The sequence below is a fragment of the Pristis pectinata genome, chromosome 8, assembly GCF_009764475.1.
Source record: "Pristis pectinata isolate sPriPec2 chromosome 8, sPriPec2.1.pri, whole genome shotgun sequence".
Lineage (NCBI taxonomy): Eukaryota > Metazoa > Chordata > Chondrichthyes > Rhinopristiformes > Pristidae > Pristis > Pristis pectinata.
Window position 1 is genome coordinate 7,583,004 of NC_067412.1, and position 19,740 is coordinate 7,602,743.

Genomic DNA, 19,740 nt, shown 5'->3' on the forward strand with positions numbered 1-19,740 from the left:
GCCTGAATGGTGGTGAATCTGTTGAATTCATCGCCACAGACAGCTCTGGAGGACAAGTCATTGGGTATATTTAAAGTGGAGGTTGATAGGTTCTTGATTAGTAAAGGCGTCAAAGGTTACGGGGAGAAGGCAGGAGAATGGGGTTGAGAGGGGAAACATAAATCAGCCACGATCGAACGGCGGAGCAGACTCGATGGGCTGAATGGCCTAATTCTGCTCCTATGTCTTATGGTCAAGGATTTAGGAACAGCTTCTTCCCCTCCACCATCAGATTTCTGAACAGTCCATGAACCCATGAACACTACCTCATTATTTTTTTTTGCACTTTTTTTTATTTTATAATTTATATTAGCTGTACCACAAGACAACAAATTTCACGTCATATAAGTCAGTGATAATAAACTTGATTCTGATTATATCTGTCAGGTCACCGTGCTGAGTAAAATTCATTCCCCTAACACATCAAGCCCCAGGCGATCCTCTGATAATTGGCTGGCTCATTGTTTCACGTCGTTCGATCAATTGATGCCACGGGTAGTGTTCTGGCTCTGACCACCTGCACATATACGTGGGCACCCACCAGGTCGAGCGACGGCAAAGTGGAACCAACAGTCTGCAGTTAGCCCTTCCTGGATCACCGGGAGTCACGAAACCAAGATGCTGCATAATTTGCTGCAGTGTTCTCTTAGGAAGAGTTCAGACTCCCATAATTTTGCATCTTGCTCATCTAACGTTAAGTATTATGTGCAACTGGACATAAGGAAGCAGAACAATTTGTACTTAGACAGTGGACTCATTTGTAGACAGAGATGAACCACTCTCTACTTTGGGATCTGTGAGTGTACAGTGGATGTGAGCTAGAACCAACCAACTGGTGACTTCTGTTAAATTCAACCTTGTTGTTTTCTGCTTCTTGAACTGGCTGGCAACTTTTCTATAGCACGCACTGAAACAGACATCAAGTGCCGCTAGAAGGCCATCAACTCGGTGAAAGGTGCCCTTTGGTCTGCCCGAAACATGTCCGTCTTCCAGCACAATGTCCGTAAGGGAACGCTGCCGACTGGCTCATTCCAGGCTGCAGGAGTACGTGCTGAGGGACGCACTGAAGCTGGGTGCAGCCAAAGTGGGGAAAGACCACAGTCTGGGCTCCTTCTGCTACAGAACACAGAGGGGAAGAGTTGGGTCGGCTAGCCCCTCAAGCAATGAAATGGTGTATCACCCCAGAGGGCCACATGAGTGGCAATGGTGGTAACGTTTTAAAAAATAAGTTAACATTACTGAATGTATTGACCACAAATGTGAAAGTTTTGCATTGTTTCTCCTTCTGTGTATATTTTTTATTATGAATGAAGTTTATTTTTGTATTGGGCTTAGCTTGTGTTTGTGAAATGATACAATGGTACTACAGAATGCCTCAATCACTTAGTCAGCTCACAGGGGATATAACTTCTGTGTTGCTCTCTGCTCCTGTCAATGGGCCAGAAATGACGGGAGATCTTCCTTCACATTCCCAATTGCACTTCAGTTTCTACCAGACAGTCCAATGACTGTTTTCACCACCAGGGCGTTTACCATCGTCGATGACTGATTGAAAGCAGGCGTGGTAGTTAGCGTAATGCTATTACAGCGCCAGCGACCCGGGTTCAATTCAGGCCGCTATCTGTAAGGAGTTTGTACGTTCTCCCTGTGACTGTGTGGGTTTCCTCTGGGTGCTCCGGTTTCCTCCCACGTTCCAAAGACGTATGGGTTAGGAAGTTGTGGGCATGCTACGTTGGCGCCAGAAGCGTGGCGACACTTGCAGCTTTGCCCTCGGATACTCGACTCTCCTGCTGGTGGAAACATCCTCTCCACGTCCACTCTATCCAGGCCTTTCAGTATCCAGCAGGTTTCAATGAGATTCCCCCCTCATACTTCTGAACTCCATCGAGTACAGGCCCAGAGACATCAAATGCTCCTCATATGTTAAGCCTCATTCCTGGGATCATTCTTGTGAACATCCTGTGGACCTCTCCAGGGCCAGCACTTAAAGTCTTACTTGAAGGAAGAGGTAAGATGGTGGAAATAGAGCAGGATAAATCCGCAGCAACTCTGCCTGTATTCTCTGCCCTTTTTACTTGAGAGATTTGAAAATAATATACCAAAAAATCACTCGCAAGCCAATTCACCTCATAGCTGGGCAATGCATCTTCTGAAGCATCACACAAATCAATCTCTCACAATCCATGGCAACAAACAATCTGCCGGAGGAACTCAGCAGGTCGAGCAGCATCTGTGGGGGGAAAGGAATTGTCGACGTTTCGACCAGAAGCTGGCTGGTTTCAGCTCAGCATATCATGGAAACCAGCCTCCCCTCCATAGACTCTGTCTACACTTCTTGCTACCTCGGTAAAACAGCCAACATAATCAAAGACCCCCACCCACCCCGGACATTCTCTCTTCTCTCCTCCCATCGGGCAGAAGATACAAAAGCCTGAAAGCACGTACTACCAGGCTCAAGGACAGCTTCTATCCCACTGTTATAAAACTATTGAACGGTTCCCTAGTATGATAAAATGGACTCTGACCTCATAATCTACCTCGTTATGACCTTGCACCTTATTGTCTACCTGCACTGCACTTCCTCTGAAACTGTAACACTTTACTCTGCATTTTGTTGTTGTTTTTACCCTGTATTACCTCAATGCATTGTGTAATGAATTGGTCTGTATGAACGGTATGCAAGACAAGTTTTTCAGTGTACCTCGGTACAAGTGACAATAATAAACCAATTGCAACTCCAATCCCCTCCCCCCACACAGACAGACAGACAGACAGACAGACACACACACACACACACACACACACACACACACACAGATGCTGCTCGACCTCCAGCAGATTGCTGCTCCAGATTCTATCACCTTGTGTCTCCTCTCACAGTCTGTGCGTCGGAGACAGACCTGACACCAGCAAATCGACCTCCACCCTCCTCCCCAATGATCTACTCCTCCGTCAGCCCAAGTCTGACAGGGCAGAGCCCACAGCTTCAGTAAATGTCACGTAGGTCGCCAAAGTTCTATCATGAACCCCACTGTTTGCAAACCAACGGCGCCACACTGCACGTAAATAACCCCAGCTCCTCTGTGTGTGTTAGCCCAGGGATCTGCAGAAAGCAGCAAAACTGAGTAAACCCCCAAAACGGTGGAACATTAACCTCCTCGCTGGAAAGTAATGCAAATCCAGCAACGCTGCAGTGTGTGAGATAATAATTAACCCACAAGGAATGGAGGGCGCTATTGTCGACTGATAACTTTTACCAGCGCTCCGAAAACAAGTCATTGAAAGTGGGAGATGGTTAAAAATGACTTGGACTTTTAGGCGGGACAGTGAAATCTGTTTACTTCACCCCCCCCCCCCCCCAACCCCCCGACTTCCTCCCGGATTACGTTTAGACATTCCTCCGGCGTTAATGCAAGAAAGCAGAATGTGACTCTCATGTTCCTCAGCCTGGCTCTGTCTGGATTTAAGTTATGGAAACTCCATAACCACCTCGTCCCCTTCCCCAGAACACTGTCGCCACCACCCCCAGCAACCTCCCCCACCACCCCCCCCCCCCACCCCCCAAATCCCTTCCCGAAAACAACCAACCGCCGCGGTTTCAAAGCGGAGGTTAGGGAGGGAGGGAGACGGGCTCGGTGAGTTACAGCAGGAACCCCAGAACAGCCCGGCCAAGCCACATGCTACTCATTCTTTGGTTTCTGCTGAAGTCGAACCGCACGCCCGGACGGTCCCGTAATGGGAGCCAGTCACAAATGCAAACCACCTTGGTTTGCTGTTAGGGTTTGAACCGCTACCTGTGCAAACGGGACATACATGGGGCTAATTTACGTCTAGGCTGCGCCTTTTCTTTTTGAAGGGTTGTATTAAAACGTTCTGCTTTTTTTTGTTTTGCCTGTGCGATTGGGTTTTTCTACAGTGGAGACTGTCCTTTATCAAAACCCAAGGGCACGAATCCCCACCTAGCTGAGGGGGAATCCGGGGGCGACTTACAGTACAGTGGTGTTGCGAGGCAGCTCTGTCAGTCTGGGTGAGCGCTGAAGTCCGGCGCTGGAGCAGTTAACCGTGCAGGACACATCGATGCTGGGGCAGCGGCAGTTCGGCGGACAGGGCAGACACTCCCGTTGTCTGCCCAGCACCCCGGCACACAGGGCGAGCGAGAGGAGGCACAGAGAAACAGGGCCACAAAGTCCAAATTGTTTAGGGGCTGAGACGCCATGTTGCATTGCTTGGTTAAAAACATTGCTATAAGGCATAGCTCCCTGGCCTTACATCGCCGCCGGATCGACAACTGTATCCCTCGCCACTTCGTTACCACCTCGTTCTGAGCAGGTCGCTTGCAATCCAGCTGTTTCCTCCCTTCAGGGGAATATTCTTAACTTCCTCCTCCTCCTCTTCGGTTCTCTCATCCACTGTGAACTTCCTTCCCTGCAAAGATCCTGTTTTTTTTTAAGATATATTGTGTGTGGTTTAACCAGGCATTGCTGAATCCGGACACTAGGGTGAGCTGAGCAGAATGGAGAGGGGAAAAAAAAACTCAGAGAGGAAAGGAATTTGTTCAGAGACAACAGTCCCTTCCAACGCAGCGAAAAGTTAAACTGAACCCCGCCAGAACCCTGCACCTCCCAACCTTGTAACGTTGAGTGACCGCATCTCAAAACCAGTCCATTGGCTGTCGGGGAGGGGGGAAATCACTGGGAGGTCCCGAAAGGCACAAATGATTGCAATTCTTAAAAAGTTATATATAAAGTTAACGGTGAATTTCAAGCAATATACTAGGGGAGCATTTGCAGTCTCTTGTATCTTTCTGTTGGAGGAACTCAGCGGGTCGGGCAGCATCTGTGGAGGGAAATAGACCGTAGTGGTTTCGGGTCGAGACCCTTCTCCTCAGCGAGTATTATTTTACAAGATACTCCACTGACAAAGCACCTTTTAACACAGGGAAGGCATCTCAAGAACACCGCCAAGCGAGAAGTTCAGGGCAGTGAAGCAAATGCTTGGTCACAGAAGGAATTGGAAGGTGCATCTTAACAGAGACTGGAACGTTTGGAGGGCGGGTCGGGGGAGTTTTGGGGTTCAGGGCTTCGGGAACAGAGGCACGAACACCACCGGTGAGACGAGTACATTTAGAGCAACAAATAATTCCACAATTCCTTTCCCCCCAGAGATGCTGCTCGACCCGCTGAGTTCCTCCAGCAGATTGGAAACATTTAAGAGACTCTTAGATAGACACATGAATGATAGAGAAATGGGGAGCTATGTGGGAGGGAAGGGTTAGATAGATCTTAGAGCAGGATAAAAGGTCGGCATAACATTGTGGGCCGAAGGGCCTGTAGTGTTCTATGTTCTATTGTTTGTTGCTCCAGATTCCAGCACCCCGGCACACAGGGCGAGCGAGAGGAGGCACAAACAGGGCCACAAAGTCCAAATTGTTTAGAGGCTGAGACGCCATGCTGCATTGCTTGGTTAAAAACATTGCTATAAGGCATAGCTCCCTGGCCTTACATCGCCGCTGGATCGACAACTGTATCCCTCGCCACTTCGTTACCACCCCGTTCTGAGCAGGTCTCGAATTGTGTCTCGAATACAGTTTGGCCCAGATCCCTATAAACCTTTCCTATCCATGTACCTGTCCAACTGTCGTAATTGTACCTGCCTCTACAGCTCGATCTATATACCCACCGCTCTCTGTGTGAAAAAGTTGACCCTCAGATTCCCCTTTAATTCTTTCCCCTTAGGAATTCTTCAGGAATATTCAACTGTCCAGGTAGCACCTGTGGGTCGATGATGTTTCGTTAGAATTAGCTGCATTGTATATTGGCCAATGCATCCGTCTGGTAAGCATTTGGTCTCATTTTGTATGCTGTTACTCATATTTTAATAACGCATTTTAGGTGTTCGTACAAAGTGCCATAAAATCCCAGTAATGCAATCAATACAAATGGTTGTCCACTCGTTGGATTCTTTCATTATTAAAATAGCCTCAAAACGTTTCAGGTTGCTGGCGCCCCGATAATATCTATTATCAGCAGGTTTGCCTTTATGTAGGTCTTAACGATGGGGAAACCTTTCCCAGGTGATTTGATGAAACAGAAATGGACACGAAAAGTTCGTATGTTATTAGGTTCCACCAAATCAAAATTAGAGGCTTCAAAACACGAGACCAGAGGGTGGTGGTTGGCTGGTGGAGGGGGTGTTAACAAAAATTGAATATATCCTCAGAAGGATCACAAGTTACCCTGTGAGGAAAATCAATACGGTATTGTGGCGGCACAGAAATTGTGCGTGTGTTTGTGTGTATACATTTGTGTGTGTTTGTGAGTGGGTGTTTTGAGTCTGTGTGTGCGTCTGTGAGTGTGTGTTTTGAGCTTGTGTGTGGGTGTATGTGTGTGTGTATCTGTGAATGTGTGTCCGAGTGTGTCTGTCTGAGTGTGTATTTGTGTGTATGCATTTGTGTGTCTGTGAGTGTGTTTTGAGTGTGTGTGTGTGTGTGTGTGTGTGTCTGTCTGTCTGTGAGTGTGCGTATGAGCGTGTCTGCGTCTGGGTGTGTGTGTGTTTGTGAGTGGGTGTTTTGAGTCTGTGTGTTTTGAGTGTGTGTGTGTGTGTGTGTGTGTGTGTGTGTGTGTGAACGTGTGTCGGGGGGGGGGTGTTTGTGGGAGAGGGTGTCGTCAGTCTGTCCTAGTGACGCGGAGGGGGGTAGACTGGGTTGTAACTAGGGCAAGTCAGAACAATTCAAACCATGAGCCTTGACTTCTGTCCTGGGCGAGCTCTTCAGATGTGAAATGTGCGGCGTTACTGGGTGTTTCTTGTGTGTGGACACACATTCCTTAAATGGCTGGCTCCTTCCTATCGCAAAGATTTCAAAACATCTCTTCAAACCAACACTTGTAGGAATGAGAAATGCCTTAAGCACAGCAGTGAATTACTGAACATTCCCGCTAAAATGCTGGGAAGTTGGTAATGGACGCGGCAGTGTCGAGACTGGTGTGCGCGTCATGTCTATGGATGGTGCAGGCAGTCTGAGTGTGATATCGTGTGATAGGGTGTGTCTTTGGGGTATATATGTGCAGGGAACTATGTGTGGGATGTGTGTAGGATTGTCTACAATAGTTTGGGTTGGATGTATATGTACGCAGTGGTCCACGTGTAGTGATATCTGTGCAGTGCAAGTCTGTCTACGAGGGTCTCTCTGTGAAGGATATGAGTGTGAAACATGTGTGTTGGCATTTGTGTGTAGTGTGACTGTGTGTACAGCTGTCTGTGACTGTGTGTGTGTGTGTGTGTGTGTGCGAGGGGAGGTCCGTGTGGATAGTCATTTGTGTCATTTCTGTATGCAAGGGTCTATGAATTTTTCTGTGGTGTGTGTGTCGTTGTATAGTGTGTGTGTGTGTGTGTGTGTCGTTGTATAGTGTGTGTGTGTGTGTGTGTGTGTGTCGTTGTATAGTGTGTGTGTGTGTGTGTGTGTGTGTGTCGTTGTATAGTGTGTGTGTGTGTGTGTCGTTGTATAGTGTGTGTGTGTGTGTGTCGTTGTATAGTGTGTGTGTGTGTGTGTGTGTGTGTGTCGTTGTATAGTGTGTGTGTGTGTATAAAACGTGGATGAAAATACAACTCCACATTAGCGGAGATGTTAAATATCGGATATTCACCATGACCTAAAGTGTTAAACATCACCACCGCTACGATTCCAGAGTGAGAACCGTTAGCATTGCCAATCGCATCAGGTAACAACGCAAAACAGCTACTATGAAGAGATGAGCATTCAAACGCTGCCGTGGAATTATCTCCGGTGCAGAGGGAAAGAGAGTAATGTCACTATCTCACAACCAACGGAACGGTTAACGGGAACTCCCTCAGGACAATTTCACTTCCCCTACCCTGCATTCACTTAAAGAATTCTTGTGTGTGGAGGTGAGCTGCGGTGAATTTAAAAATACACAACGTCTTTTCGATGGATTCCAAGCAACAAATCGGAACGAGTTTCGCTTTTAAAAAAGAAACTTTCGTCACCCAGGAATGTCCCAGACACAAGTCTTGCTGATAAAATCGAACTTTTTTTCGTCCAATTTAGTGCATGCATGAATCGAAAGGTTTTCCAATTATTATTACGAGCAGTGAAAATAACAAATAAAAGCCTCATGCTCTGAGGAAAGAACTTTATATCTGCAAAAAAGCAAGTATTAAATCTGGACTCGTTTAGCAAGATAATTGAAACCAACTCGGTGCTTATATATTGCAGCCTGGCGGCATGAACATTGAATTCTCCCCCTTTAGGTAATCCCCACCCGCCTTCCCCACAACCCCCCCCCCCCCCACCCCCCCCCCCTTCCTCTCTTCTTCCCTTTCCCAGCCTCTCTCCTTACCTTTGACCCATCCCCCGGTGGGTCTGCTCTCCCCTCCTCCCTCCCCCCCCCCCCACCTGCCTATCACCATCTCTTACCTGCATCTACCTATCACCACCTTGTGCACACCCCGCCTCCCCTCTTTTGTCCACCTATCACTGCTCTGCTTTTCCCTCCCATATATTGGGCTTCCCCTTTCCCTATCTTCAGTCCTGAAGAAGGGTCCTGACCTGAAGAGTTGACCGCCTGCTTTTCTCCACCGATGGTGCCTGGCCTGCTGAGTTCCTCCAGCATCATCGTGTTTTTCATCTAGATTCCAGCATCTGCAGTCCTTTGTTTCTCTCGCTTATATATTTCAATGCCAAGAACGCTAGTTACAACAACTTGTCGTTTTTCTATGAACCTTTCATCAGTTTCTATTGCAAGTAATGTTTTAATTAAGCTACCTAGTAGACTATGAACTTATCCAGACCATGATCACTTTTAAAACAAATTAGGTAGCAGTAGATCAATATTTAATATTTGAATTTTTCGAATGGGGAGGATGAAATCACTGATTTTAAGTACAGAATAAATTAAAGTTTATGAATTAAGTTTAATTATAAATTAAAGTACAGTATAAATTAAAACTGTAAATTTTAAGTACAGTCTAAATTGAAAGTATTAAAAACCCACAGCTAACTAGGGTTTCTGTTGGAATTAATTCATTTTACCAGCAATAGAAAAGCAACAACAAACTGCAGATGCTGAAAATCTGAAATAAATTCAGGGATACTCAGCAAGTCATCTGGAGAAGTACATGGATAGGAGAAGTTTAGAGGGCTATGGGCCAAACACGAGCAGATGGGACTAGCTCGTCGGGCAACAGAGTCGGCATGGATGTGTTGGGCTGAAGGGCCTGTCTCCATGCTGTATGACACTATGACTCTGTAAGTCAGGCAGCATCTATAAAGAAAAGGTTAATGTTTCAGTTCTGACAAATGATCTCCCATCTGAAACATTACCTCTGTCTCTCTCTCCACAGATGTTCCAGATTTTAATTTTTTATTTCAGATTTTCAGCATCTGCATTTTTTTAAATTTTCATTAATGTTTCAGACCAATGATCTTCCATCAGAACTTGAAACATTAGCTGTTTCTCTCTCCGCAGATGCTGCCTGATTTGCAAGGTATTTCTCATAATTGCTCCATCCTGGTGAATCTCCTCTGCACCCTGTCTGTTATCTTTACCTAGTTTTACCAGAGCTGTCCCATCACAAAATAACTGGTTGCATCCCAACTGTGAGAGATGAAGATGAGGGGCCATCAATAAGCAGAAAAGATTCACGAGCATGAAACCAACCCTGGATGGCTTGAGTTGTGAGGAGGGACTTGGATAATGTAGAACATAGAACATAGAACAGTACAGCACAATACAGGCCCTTTGGCCCACCATGTTGTGCCGACCTTTAAACCTCGCCTAAGACTATCTAACCCCCTCCTCCCACATATCCCTCTATTTTAAATTCCTCCATATTCCTATCTAGTAATCTCTTGAATTTGACCAATGCACCTGCCTCCACCACCACCCCAGGCAGCGCATTCCATGCCCCAACCACTCTCTGGGTAAAAAAACCTTCCTCTGATATCTCTCTTGAACTTCACACCCATTACTTTAAAGCCACGCCCTCTGCATTGAGCACTGGTGCCCTGGGAAAGAGGCGCTGACTGTCCACTCTATCTATTCCTCTCAATATTTTGTACACCTCTATCATGTCTCCTCTCATCCTCCTTCTCTCCAAAGAGTAAAGCCCTACCTCCCTTAAGGCTCTCCTCATAATGCATACTCTCTAAACCAGGCAGCATCCTGATAAGTCTCCTCTGTACCCTTTCCAATGCTTCCACATCCTTCCTATAATGAGGTGACCAGACCTGGACACAGTACTCTAAGTGTGGTCTAACCAGAGTTTTATAGAGCTGCATCATTACCTCGCGGCTCTTAAACTTGATCCCTCGACTTATGAAAGCTAACACCCCATAAGCTTTCTTACCTACCCTATCCACCTGTGAGGCAACATTCAAGGTTGGGACCTTTTTCCCTGGAGGTTAGGAGGCTGAGGGGTAACCTTATAGGTGTTTATAAAGTAATGAGGGGGCATAAATAAGATGGATGGCCACAGTCTTTTTTCTCCCAGGGTCAGGGAGTCTAAAACTAGAGGACCACAGATTTAAAGTGAGAGGGGAAAAAAAATTAGAAGGGACCTGAGGACCTGAGGGGAAAACGTTTTCATACAGAGGACCAGAACCAGAATCAGGTTAATTATCCCTGACTTATGTTGTGAAATTTGTTGCTTTGCGCAGCAGTACTGGGAGGGGAAGACGCTGTTTCTGAATTGTTGAGTGTGGGTCTTCAGGCTCCTGTACCTCCTCCCCAGTGGGTATGTGGAACTAGTGGTAGGTATAATTACAATGTTTAAAATCCATTTAGACAGGTACATGGATAGGAAAGGTTTAGAAGGACATGGGCCAAATGCAGGCAAATAAGATCAGGTATCTTTATTAGTCACATGTACATCGAAACACACAGTGAAATACATCTTTTATGTAGAGTGTTCTGGGGGCAGCCCGCAAGTGTCGCCACGCTTCCAGCGCCAACAAAGCACGCCCACAACTTCCTAACCCGTACGTCTTTGGAATGTGGGAGCACCCAGAGGAAACCCATGCAGACGCGGGGAGAACGTACAAACACCTTACAGACCATGGCCGGAATTGAACCCGGGTCGCTGGTGCTGTGATAGCGTTATGCTGACCACTATACTACCGTGTTAGCTCGGATGGACATCTTGGACGGCATGGAAGAGCTGGGCCGAAGGGCCTGTTTCGGTGCTGTTTAATTCTATTACTCGAAGAGAGTCACAAATAAATGGAGGGATGGTGAGAATGTGAAACTGGCAGGGAAGGGGGTGAGAGGAAAAGCAAAGATACATTTGGAAGGAAACTGGCTGGACAAATGAGTAAGTAAGAGTTAGAAGGGTATTGTCAAGGATTAGTAGGGGAAGGTCTTGTGGACAGTAAAAAGTCAGCCTGCACCAATGAACCACCTCTTTATTCCTTTTTTTTGCACTATTTACTTATTTTGCAATTTATAGTAATTTTAACACAGTACTGCTGCCACAAAACAGCAAATTTTGCTTCACCCAAGTCAGTGGCAATAATTCTGATTCTGCACCTTTCTAACCGAACGACCTGTTGTGAACGCTTGCGTAAATTATGAACTGAGTTTTAGTGGAGAGTTTTAGTGTTTAGTTTTAAAGTGAGCTCAGTCAGGTCTGTGTGAAATAGATCCATTAGCAGCACACCCTGCAAATGAACAACATTTCTTCTGAATCCGGTGCCAAATTGCAGAGGATGAATTATTAGTTCTAATACATTCACACTGGGGCAGTCACCGGGCGTTAAGATGGATGGGATATACGTAATACAGGCCCCATTTCTTGTCGTCTGAAAGTGAACGGTCGTGGCCTTTATGATTGCAGTTGTTGTGGATGTGCTTTGCTTTATTCGTGAAGCGAAGTGGGTCAGGCACTGTGATATGTTGGTGTTTTAAATCCAGAAGTTTCCGTACTGCCTGCCTTGTTTCATTGTTGTTGGCGTTGGGACTGAGATCATGTTGACTGCAGTGGGGCGTGATACTGGGCAGGTCACATCACCTGGAGAGGGCAAGCGGGGACCTGCAAGGGAGCCCTGTTTCAAGGTGGGTGCCGTTCGCTGTATGAATGAGAGTTATTCCTCCAAACAACAGCACTAGTTGCTCTGACATTTGTGCTGGGAGTGACACTGTCAACCTGGACTCTTTACATCTTAAAACAGGTTGGATCTTATCTCGCAGAATTCGGTTTCTTTTGCACGCAAGACAAGTTTTTCACTGTACAAGTGGCCATAATAAACCAATACCAATAATTCCACACCTATTTTGAAAGGCAAAGTGTGACTCAGATTTTACAAATAAGCGATATTTCTTCCAGAGGCAACGCAAACTTGACGATTATTATTTTATCAGAATCGTTTCCTTTCAGTGATAGAAGCAGTTATTATTGGTAATATTTAAAATGCGACATAAATCCGTTTTTTTTTTGCGTATTTAAGGGCGAATTAGGCACGGCAAAATGCGTGTGCGCTTTTTTTAAAAAAAAGTCCTGCTTGATTTAAGGGCGCTCACACTTGTCAAGAGCAAATTCTGCGAGAGTGATTGAACAGTTAAACCTGCTTGCACGCCGACTCTTTGCAAGGAAAAACATTCGCATTTTAAACAAAGAAACTGCTGGGGGAACCCAGCGGGTCACGCAGCATCTGTGGAGGGAAACGGACAGTCGACTTTCTTCATTTGGCTATGGAAGCTGTCCAGATCTCCAGGAGTTTGCTTCTATTTGCTCAGGGTCTCAGCGTCCGCAGTTTCTTGTGTCCTAGTTGAAATGTTCTGTGCATTTGATAGTTTTAAACATCTAAATACTACAGTAAACAGCTGGAAATAGGCGGAGGGGGTATGAGGATAATGCATTTATCAGTAGTAGCAGCCTTTCCCAATGACCAACGATTCAGTACAAGCCACCCACAATCTCAGGGAACACTCTGTTCACACGGAGCAGACCACCCCCTCGGTAATCGAGGTTATTAATCACCGGGTTGAAGGTCCTGCCCACGGGAGTCGGAGATCAACCCTGTGATCAACTCCAGCCCAATTGCCTTTCCAAACACAGCAGGCAGAGTTTGACCATTGTCTGTGTTCAATCCTCAGTTCCCGCCCATGTCTGAAACACTGTGAAACACTGGAATAGTCTGAGTAACCTGGTGTCTTTCTGCACTGAAGTCACCACACCAGGCTGTGCTGTGTGTAGAGTGGAGATTCAGCGCCTCCTACGGATGGTTCTACATAGAACACAGAACATTACAGCACAGTACAGGCCCTTCGGCCCACCATCTTGTGCCAACATTTTATCCTGCTCTATCGAACCCTTCCCTCCCACATAGCTCTCCATTTCTCTATCATTCATGTGGCTATCTAAGAGTCTCTTAAATGTCCCTAATGTATCTGCCCCCACCACCTCTGCCAGCAGTGTGTTCCGTGCACCCGCCACTCTTTGTGTAAAAAACTTACCCCTGACATCCACCTTATATCTTCCTCCAATCACCTTAAAATTATGCCCCCTCATGTTAGCCATTTTTGCCCTGGGAAAAAGTCTTTGACTGTCCACTCGACCTATGCCTCTTATCATCTTGTACACTTCAAGTCACCTCTCCTCCTCCTTCTCTCCAAAGAGAAAAGCCCCAGCTCACTCAACCTATCCTCATAAGACATGCTCTCCAATCCAGGCAGCATCCTGGTAAATCTCCTCTGCACCCTTTCTAAAGCTTCCACATCCTTCCTATAATGAGGCGACAAGAACTGAACACAATACTCCAAGTGTTCTTCACTGTACCTCGGTACAAGTGACAATAATAAACCAGTACTAATACCAAATTCCAACCAGAGTTCTATAGAGCTGCAACATTACCTTGAGTCTCTTGAACTCAATACCCCGACTAATGAAGGCCAACACACCATACGCTTTCTTAACAACCTTATCGACCTGCGTGGCTACCTTGAGGGATCTATGGACGTGGACCCCAAGATCCCTCTGTTTCTTCACAAGGCTAAGAGTAGAGGTTCTGTCTGTGAATGTACTCACACCAAGTTAAACACTTTAACAATCCCTTTATATAACGCCACTTAAACTTTTACAAAGAACCTCTGTAGCCAGTAAAGTACATATCGGAAGTACAGTCACCCTTGTAAAGCAGGAAGTGTGACCCTTTAGTTTGGGCATCACAAGCTCCCACAGACAGCTGTCATTGGTCAGATTTAATGGTGTCAGTGAGAGGTGAGCAGAATGGGGGTGGGAGGAGTGGAGGTGCATTTCGGGGGTAGGATGGGGACAGGGGTAAGAAGAGACAGACTGGAAATAGGTAGAGAGGAGGGGGGTAAGGCAAGGAGTGGGGGATGAGGTAGAGGTGCATTGAGATGGGGTGCAAGGTTGGAATTGGAGTGGGGGTAGAGGATCGACAAGTGATGAGGAAAAACTAAAACACATTAAACTTAAAGAGCAATTAAATAAAACTACTCATAAACCTCAGCCATGGTATTACTGTCAACCAGGTACTCTGTTGCCTGTGGGTTGGAAGAACCAAGTGTATTGGGGGCTGGTCTTAGGACCCTCTTCCAGAGTGTGTCTGTGGTAAAGGAAGAGAGATAGTCAGGAGGAAAAACCATCACCATCACCATCACCATCAACTGGGGGTGTGAGAATGGTCATCCTTCACAAACCAGAAGCTGACTCTGGAATATTGTGTATAGTTTTGGTCACACTGTTATAAGGAAAGGTAGGACATACACAGTAAATGGTAGGGCACTGAGGAGTGTGGAGGAAAAAAGGGATCTGGGAGTTCAGATACATAATTCCCTGAAAGTGGCGTCACAGGTAGACAGGGTTGTAAAAAAGGCTTTTGGCATCCTGGCATCCTTAAGTCAAAGTATTGAGTATAGGAGTTGGGATGTTATGGTGAGGTTGTATAAGTCACTGGTGAGGCCAAATTTGGAGTATTGTGTGCAGTTCTGGTCACCTAACTATAGGAAGGATATCAGTAAGATTGAAAGAGTGCAGAGGAGATTTACTAGAATGTTGCCAGGTCTTCAGGAGTTGAGTTACAGGGAAAGATTGAACAGGTTAGGACTTTATTCCTTGGAGCGTAGAAGAATGAGGGGGGATTTGATAGAGATTTACAAAATTATGAGGGGCATAGACAGAGTTAATGCAAGTAGGCTCTTTCCACCTAGATTAGGAGAGATAAGTACGAGAGGACATGGCTTTAGGGTGAAAGGGGAAAGGTTTAGGGGGAACATTAGGGGGAACTTCTTCACTCAGAGAGTGGTGGGAGTGTGGAAGGTTTAAAAGGAACCTGAGCGGCAACATTTTCACACAGAGGGTGGTGTGTATATGGAACAAGCTGCCAGAGGAAGTGGTTGAGGCAGGTACAATAACAACATTTAAAAGACATTTGGACAGATATATGGATAGGAAAGGTTTAGAGGGATATGGCTCATATGCGGGCAAATGGGACTAGCTTGGTCGGCATGGACGAGTTGGGCCGAAGGGCCTGTTTCCGTGCTGTGTAACTCTATGACCCTTAAGGAGTCATTGAGTTACACAGCCCCCATAGAGTCACGATCAGCCCCCTGCTCAGAACCAGAATTAGGTTTATTATCACTGACATATGTCGTGAAATTTGTTGCTTTGTGGCAGCAAAAATTACTATAAGTTACAAAATTAAATAAATATTGCAAAGAGGAATAAGGAGGTAGCGTTCGTGGGTTCACGGACCATTCAGAAATCTGATGGCGGAGGGGATTCTCCTGGGCCTGGCCACGCTAGCCATCCACAGGTCCAGGAGGCGGGCGGACGAGGGTTCCGGCCGGTCTGCCTGCCCATCTTCCAGGCTTACATCCACGCATGGGTGTCCTTGGAGAGGGAGCACGTGGTATCCATGGGCACCCTGGTTGAGTTCTGCGATCGGTGGGCCCCTCAGGGATTGCGTGTGTCGTGGACGGTGTGAGTGGGATTCTCATCTGAAGTACTGCGTGTGAGTTTAGTGGTTGTTAGTTAGCGTTATTGCTGTAGTTATGTAGTTTGCATAGTTTTTCTTCTTTCTTGTATTGGTTGTGGTAGTTTTGACACTATGTGTCCTTTTGTAGTGCTTTTAGCGAATAAACATTTGCATTATTAAAAAAAAGACGGCGGATGGGAAGAAGCTGTTCCTGAATCGTTGAGTGTGGGTCTTCAGGCTCCTGTACCTCCTCCCTGATGGTAGTAACGAGGAGAGGGCATGTCCTGGGTGTATCAGTAGCAGCTCTAGGTTTGTGCTCCCTTAATTATGGAGTGGTCAAATCAAGATGATTAAAATGATTGAATGAGTTGATCAGACAAACTCAGAGAAACGAGTCTCTCGGGTTGACCTGGTCCAGAACAAGGCAACACAGACTCTAAACTAAAACCAGACATGTTGCCAGGAAGGTATTGGTATTGGTATTGGTTTATTATTGTCACTTGTACTGAGGTACAGTGAAAAATTTGTCTTGCATACCGATCATAGAGGTCAATTTATTACACAGTGCAGTTACATTGAGTTAGTACAGAGTGCATTGATGTAGTACAGGTAATAACAATAACAGTACAGAGTAAAGTGTCACAGCTACAGAGAAAGTGCAGTGCAATAAGGTGCAAGGTCACAACAAGGTAGATCGTGAGGTCATAGTCCATCTCATCGTATAAGGGAACCGTTCAATAGTCTTATCACAGTGGGGTAGAAGCTGTCCTTAAGCCTGGTGGTACGTGCCCTCAGGCTCCTGTATCTTCTACCTGATGGAAGAAGAGAGAAGAGAGAATGATCCGGGTGGGTGGGGTCTTTGATTATAGAGAGTGAAATGGATATCTGGAAATCACTCTCCCAAAAATTCCTTGAGGTTGCAAGGATCTATCAAGAAGGTCAAAGATGAGACTGATGGATAAATGGTGGGGCAAGGATATTAAAGCTCATGGTAACAATGCAGTGAGCTGGGCCAGGGGTGCAGATTAGCTGGGATCATGGAGACAGCAGAGGCTGCAGATGCTGGAACCTGGAACAACAAACAACCTTCTGGAGGAACTCAGTAAGTCGAGCAGCATCTGTAGTGGGGAGTGGGGGTGGGGGGTGGGTGGGAATAGGAGCTGGCAATGTTTCAGGTCAAAACCCTGCATCAAGGTAGCATAGCTGGGGTCATATTGAATGACAGAAGGGGCTGAATTGTGTGTCTTGTTTGTAAGACCAGTCAATGGCATCCTTCTGGAAGATCAACAGTTAAAGGTGATGCAGTGAGAAATCCCTATCCCCAATTCATTACAAAGGGTCAGAACAGCCCTAAATCATATACAATATGCCATTTTATTTAAGAAATTCAATGTGCGAGGTTTGGACAGAAAATCAATGGTTTTTACCACAACATTGTTTTTGTTTCACCTCACTGTACTGCATTGCACACTAGTAGCTATGCGCATATTTCCTAGCAGACAGCTCTCTCATAAAAAAATACATCAAAATGCTTAATATCATGGCATGTTGTTCTAATCCTACTTAGTTACAGAATTATTAGATACTGAAAAGCTTTTATTTATATAACGCCTTCCAATACTTCAGGACATTGCAGAACACAAGACCCAATTAAATACTTTTGAAGTGTAGTCACTTTTATAATTTAGAAAATGTGGCAGCAAACTCCCACAAACAGCCATGAGGTGTTGACCAGATACCAGATGAGATGGTTTGTGATGTTGATTGAGGGAGGAATATTGACCAGAACACAAGGGATAATTCCACTGTTCCTACAGAATAGAGCCTTGGGATCCTTCCAATCCACCCAAGTAGAAAGCTAAAGCCTCAGTTTAACATCTCATCTGGAAGAGCTTCAACACAGTGGAAAACAAATGGTTAATGAAGAACAAAAAAATGTTACAACCATTGAAGAAAGTTAAGAGAGTCCTATGTCATTTTTTAAGCCTTGGGTTACAACACACAGACACACACACAGACACACACACACACACACACACACACACACACACACACACACACACACACAGGCACACAGACACTCAGACACACACACACACACACACACACACAGGCACACACACACAGATGCACACACACAAACATACACACACATACACTCACGCACACACAGGCACACACACAAGCATATACACAGACACATACAGTACATACAGAGACACACACACACACATACACAAAGACACATGCATGCACACACCTATATAGGTACTCATCACACACACATACAGATGCACACACACAAACATACACACAGACACACACACATAGACACGCACACAAACACACACAGGCACACACACACAAGCATATACACAAAAACACACATACGTACAGAGACACACATACACAAAGACTCACACATGCACACACTTCTATAGTTACACACACACACACACACACACACTTCTGGCGACACTAATATAAGACGTTCACCAATATTCCAGCCAATAATTCAGTAAAAACATCATTACCCTGAGATTAGTGAGTATGTGGAACCTTCCCCCACAAGGAGAAGTCAAGATCATTTACATTAATGGATTAAATCGGAAGCTGGACATGCAGAGGAGGGACAAAGGAGCACACTGGAGCAGAGGTTAATGCGACTGCCTCACAGCTCCAGTGACCCAGGTTTGATCCTGACCTTGGGTGCTGTCCATGCGGAGTCTGCACGTTCTCCCTGGGTCCATGGAAGCTTGCCCCAGGTGCTTTGGTTTTCTTCCACATCCAGGATGGTAAGGTGATTTCCAACTTAATTTACCTCCTAGTGTAGAGGGAAGTTGATGGGCACGTAAGAGAGACTAGGTTAAAAGGAAATAAGTGGGAATAGGACTAATGGGAAGGCTCTGAGATGTGGTAAAGAAGATAGCTCAATAACCTCCTTCTCTGTCACAAGAAAATGTGAGATATAAGATAAGGTAAAATTTCTTTATTAGTCACATGTACATCGAAACACACAGTGAAATGCATCTTTTGCGTAGAGTGTTCTGGGGGCAGCCCGCAAGTGTTGCCACACTTCCAGCACCAACATAGCATGCCCACAACTTCCTAACCTGTACATCTTTGGAGGAAACCAGAGCACCTGGAGGAAACCCACGCAGACATGGAAAGAACATACAAACTCCTTACAGACAGCGGCGGGAATTGAACCCGGGTCACTGGCGCTGTAATAGCGTTACGCTAACCACTACACTACCCTGCCTGCATATGATGATAGGGTGAGCTGAAGAGGGGTAGAAGTAGGGAGGATATTGGAAAAAATTGTGAGGAACAGGGTTAATTATCACCTAGAAAGGCAGGGACTAATCATAGAGATGTACAGCACGGAAAAAGGCCCTTCGGCCCATACCTGTCCATGCTGACCAAGATGTATATTCAAGCTGGTCTCATTTCCCAGCACTTGGCCCATGTCCCTCTAAACTCATGTCATCCATACACCTGTCCACATACTTCTTAAATGTACCTGACATACCTGCCTCAATCACTTCCTCTGGCAGTTGGTTCCATGTACCTACCACCCTCTGTGTGAAGAAGTTGCCCTCAGGTTCCCATTAAACCTTTCACCTCTAACCTTAAAACTATGTCCTCTAGTTTTTGATTCCCCAACCCTGGAAAAAAGACCGCTCACCCTATCTATGCCCCTCATGATTTTATATACCTCTATGAGGTCACCCCTCAGTCTCCCACAC

General features: G+C 45.8%; 1 protein-coding gene across 3 annotated transcripts in view; it reads right to left on the reverse strand.

Moving 5' to 3' along the window:
• The window catches only part of pkd1a (polycystic kidney disease 1a), a 239,949-nt gene extending 235,336 nt beyond the window's left edge, over positions 1–4,613 (reverse strand). For all 3 annotated transcript variants that reach the window (XM_052020991.1, XM_052020990.1, XM_052020989.1), the window contains exon 1: positions 4,030–4,613. In XM_052020991.1, coding sequence (XP_051876951.1) covers positions 4,030–4,292 — 263 coding nt within the window. In that variant the 5' untranslated portion in view covers positions 4,293–4,613. The remainder of the gene's footprint in view (positions 1–4,029) is intronic.
• Positions 4,614–19,740: the final 15,127 nt, after the last annotated feature.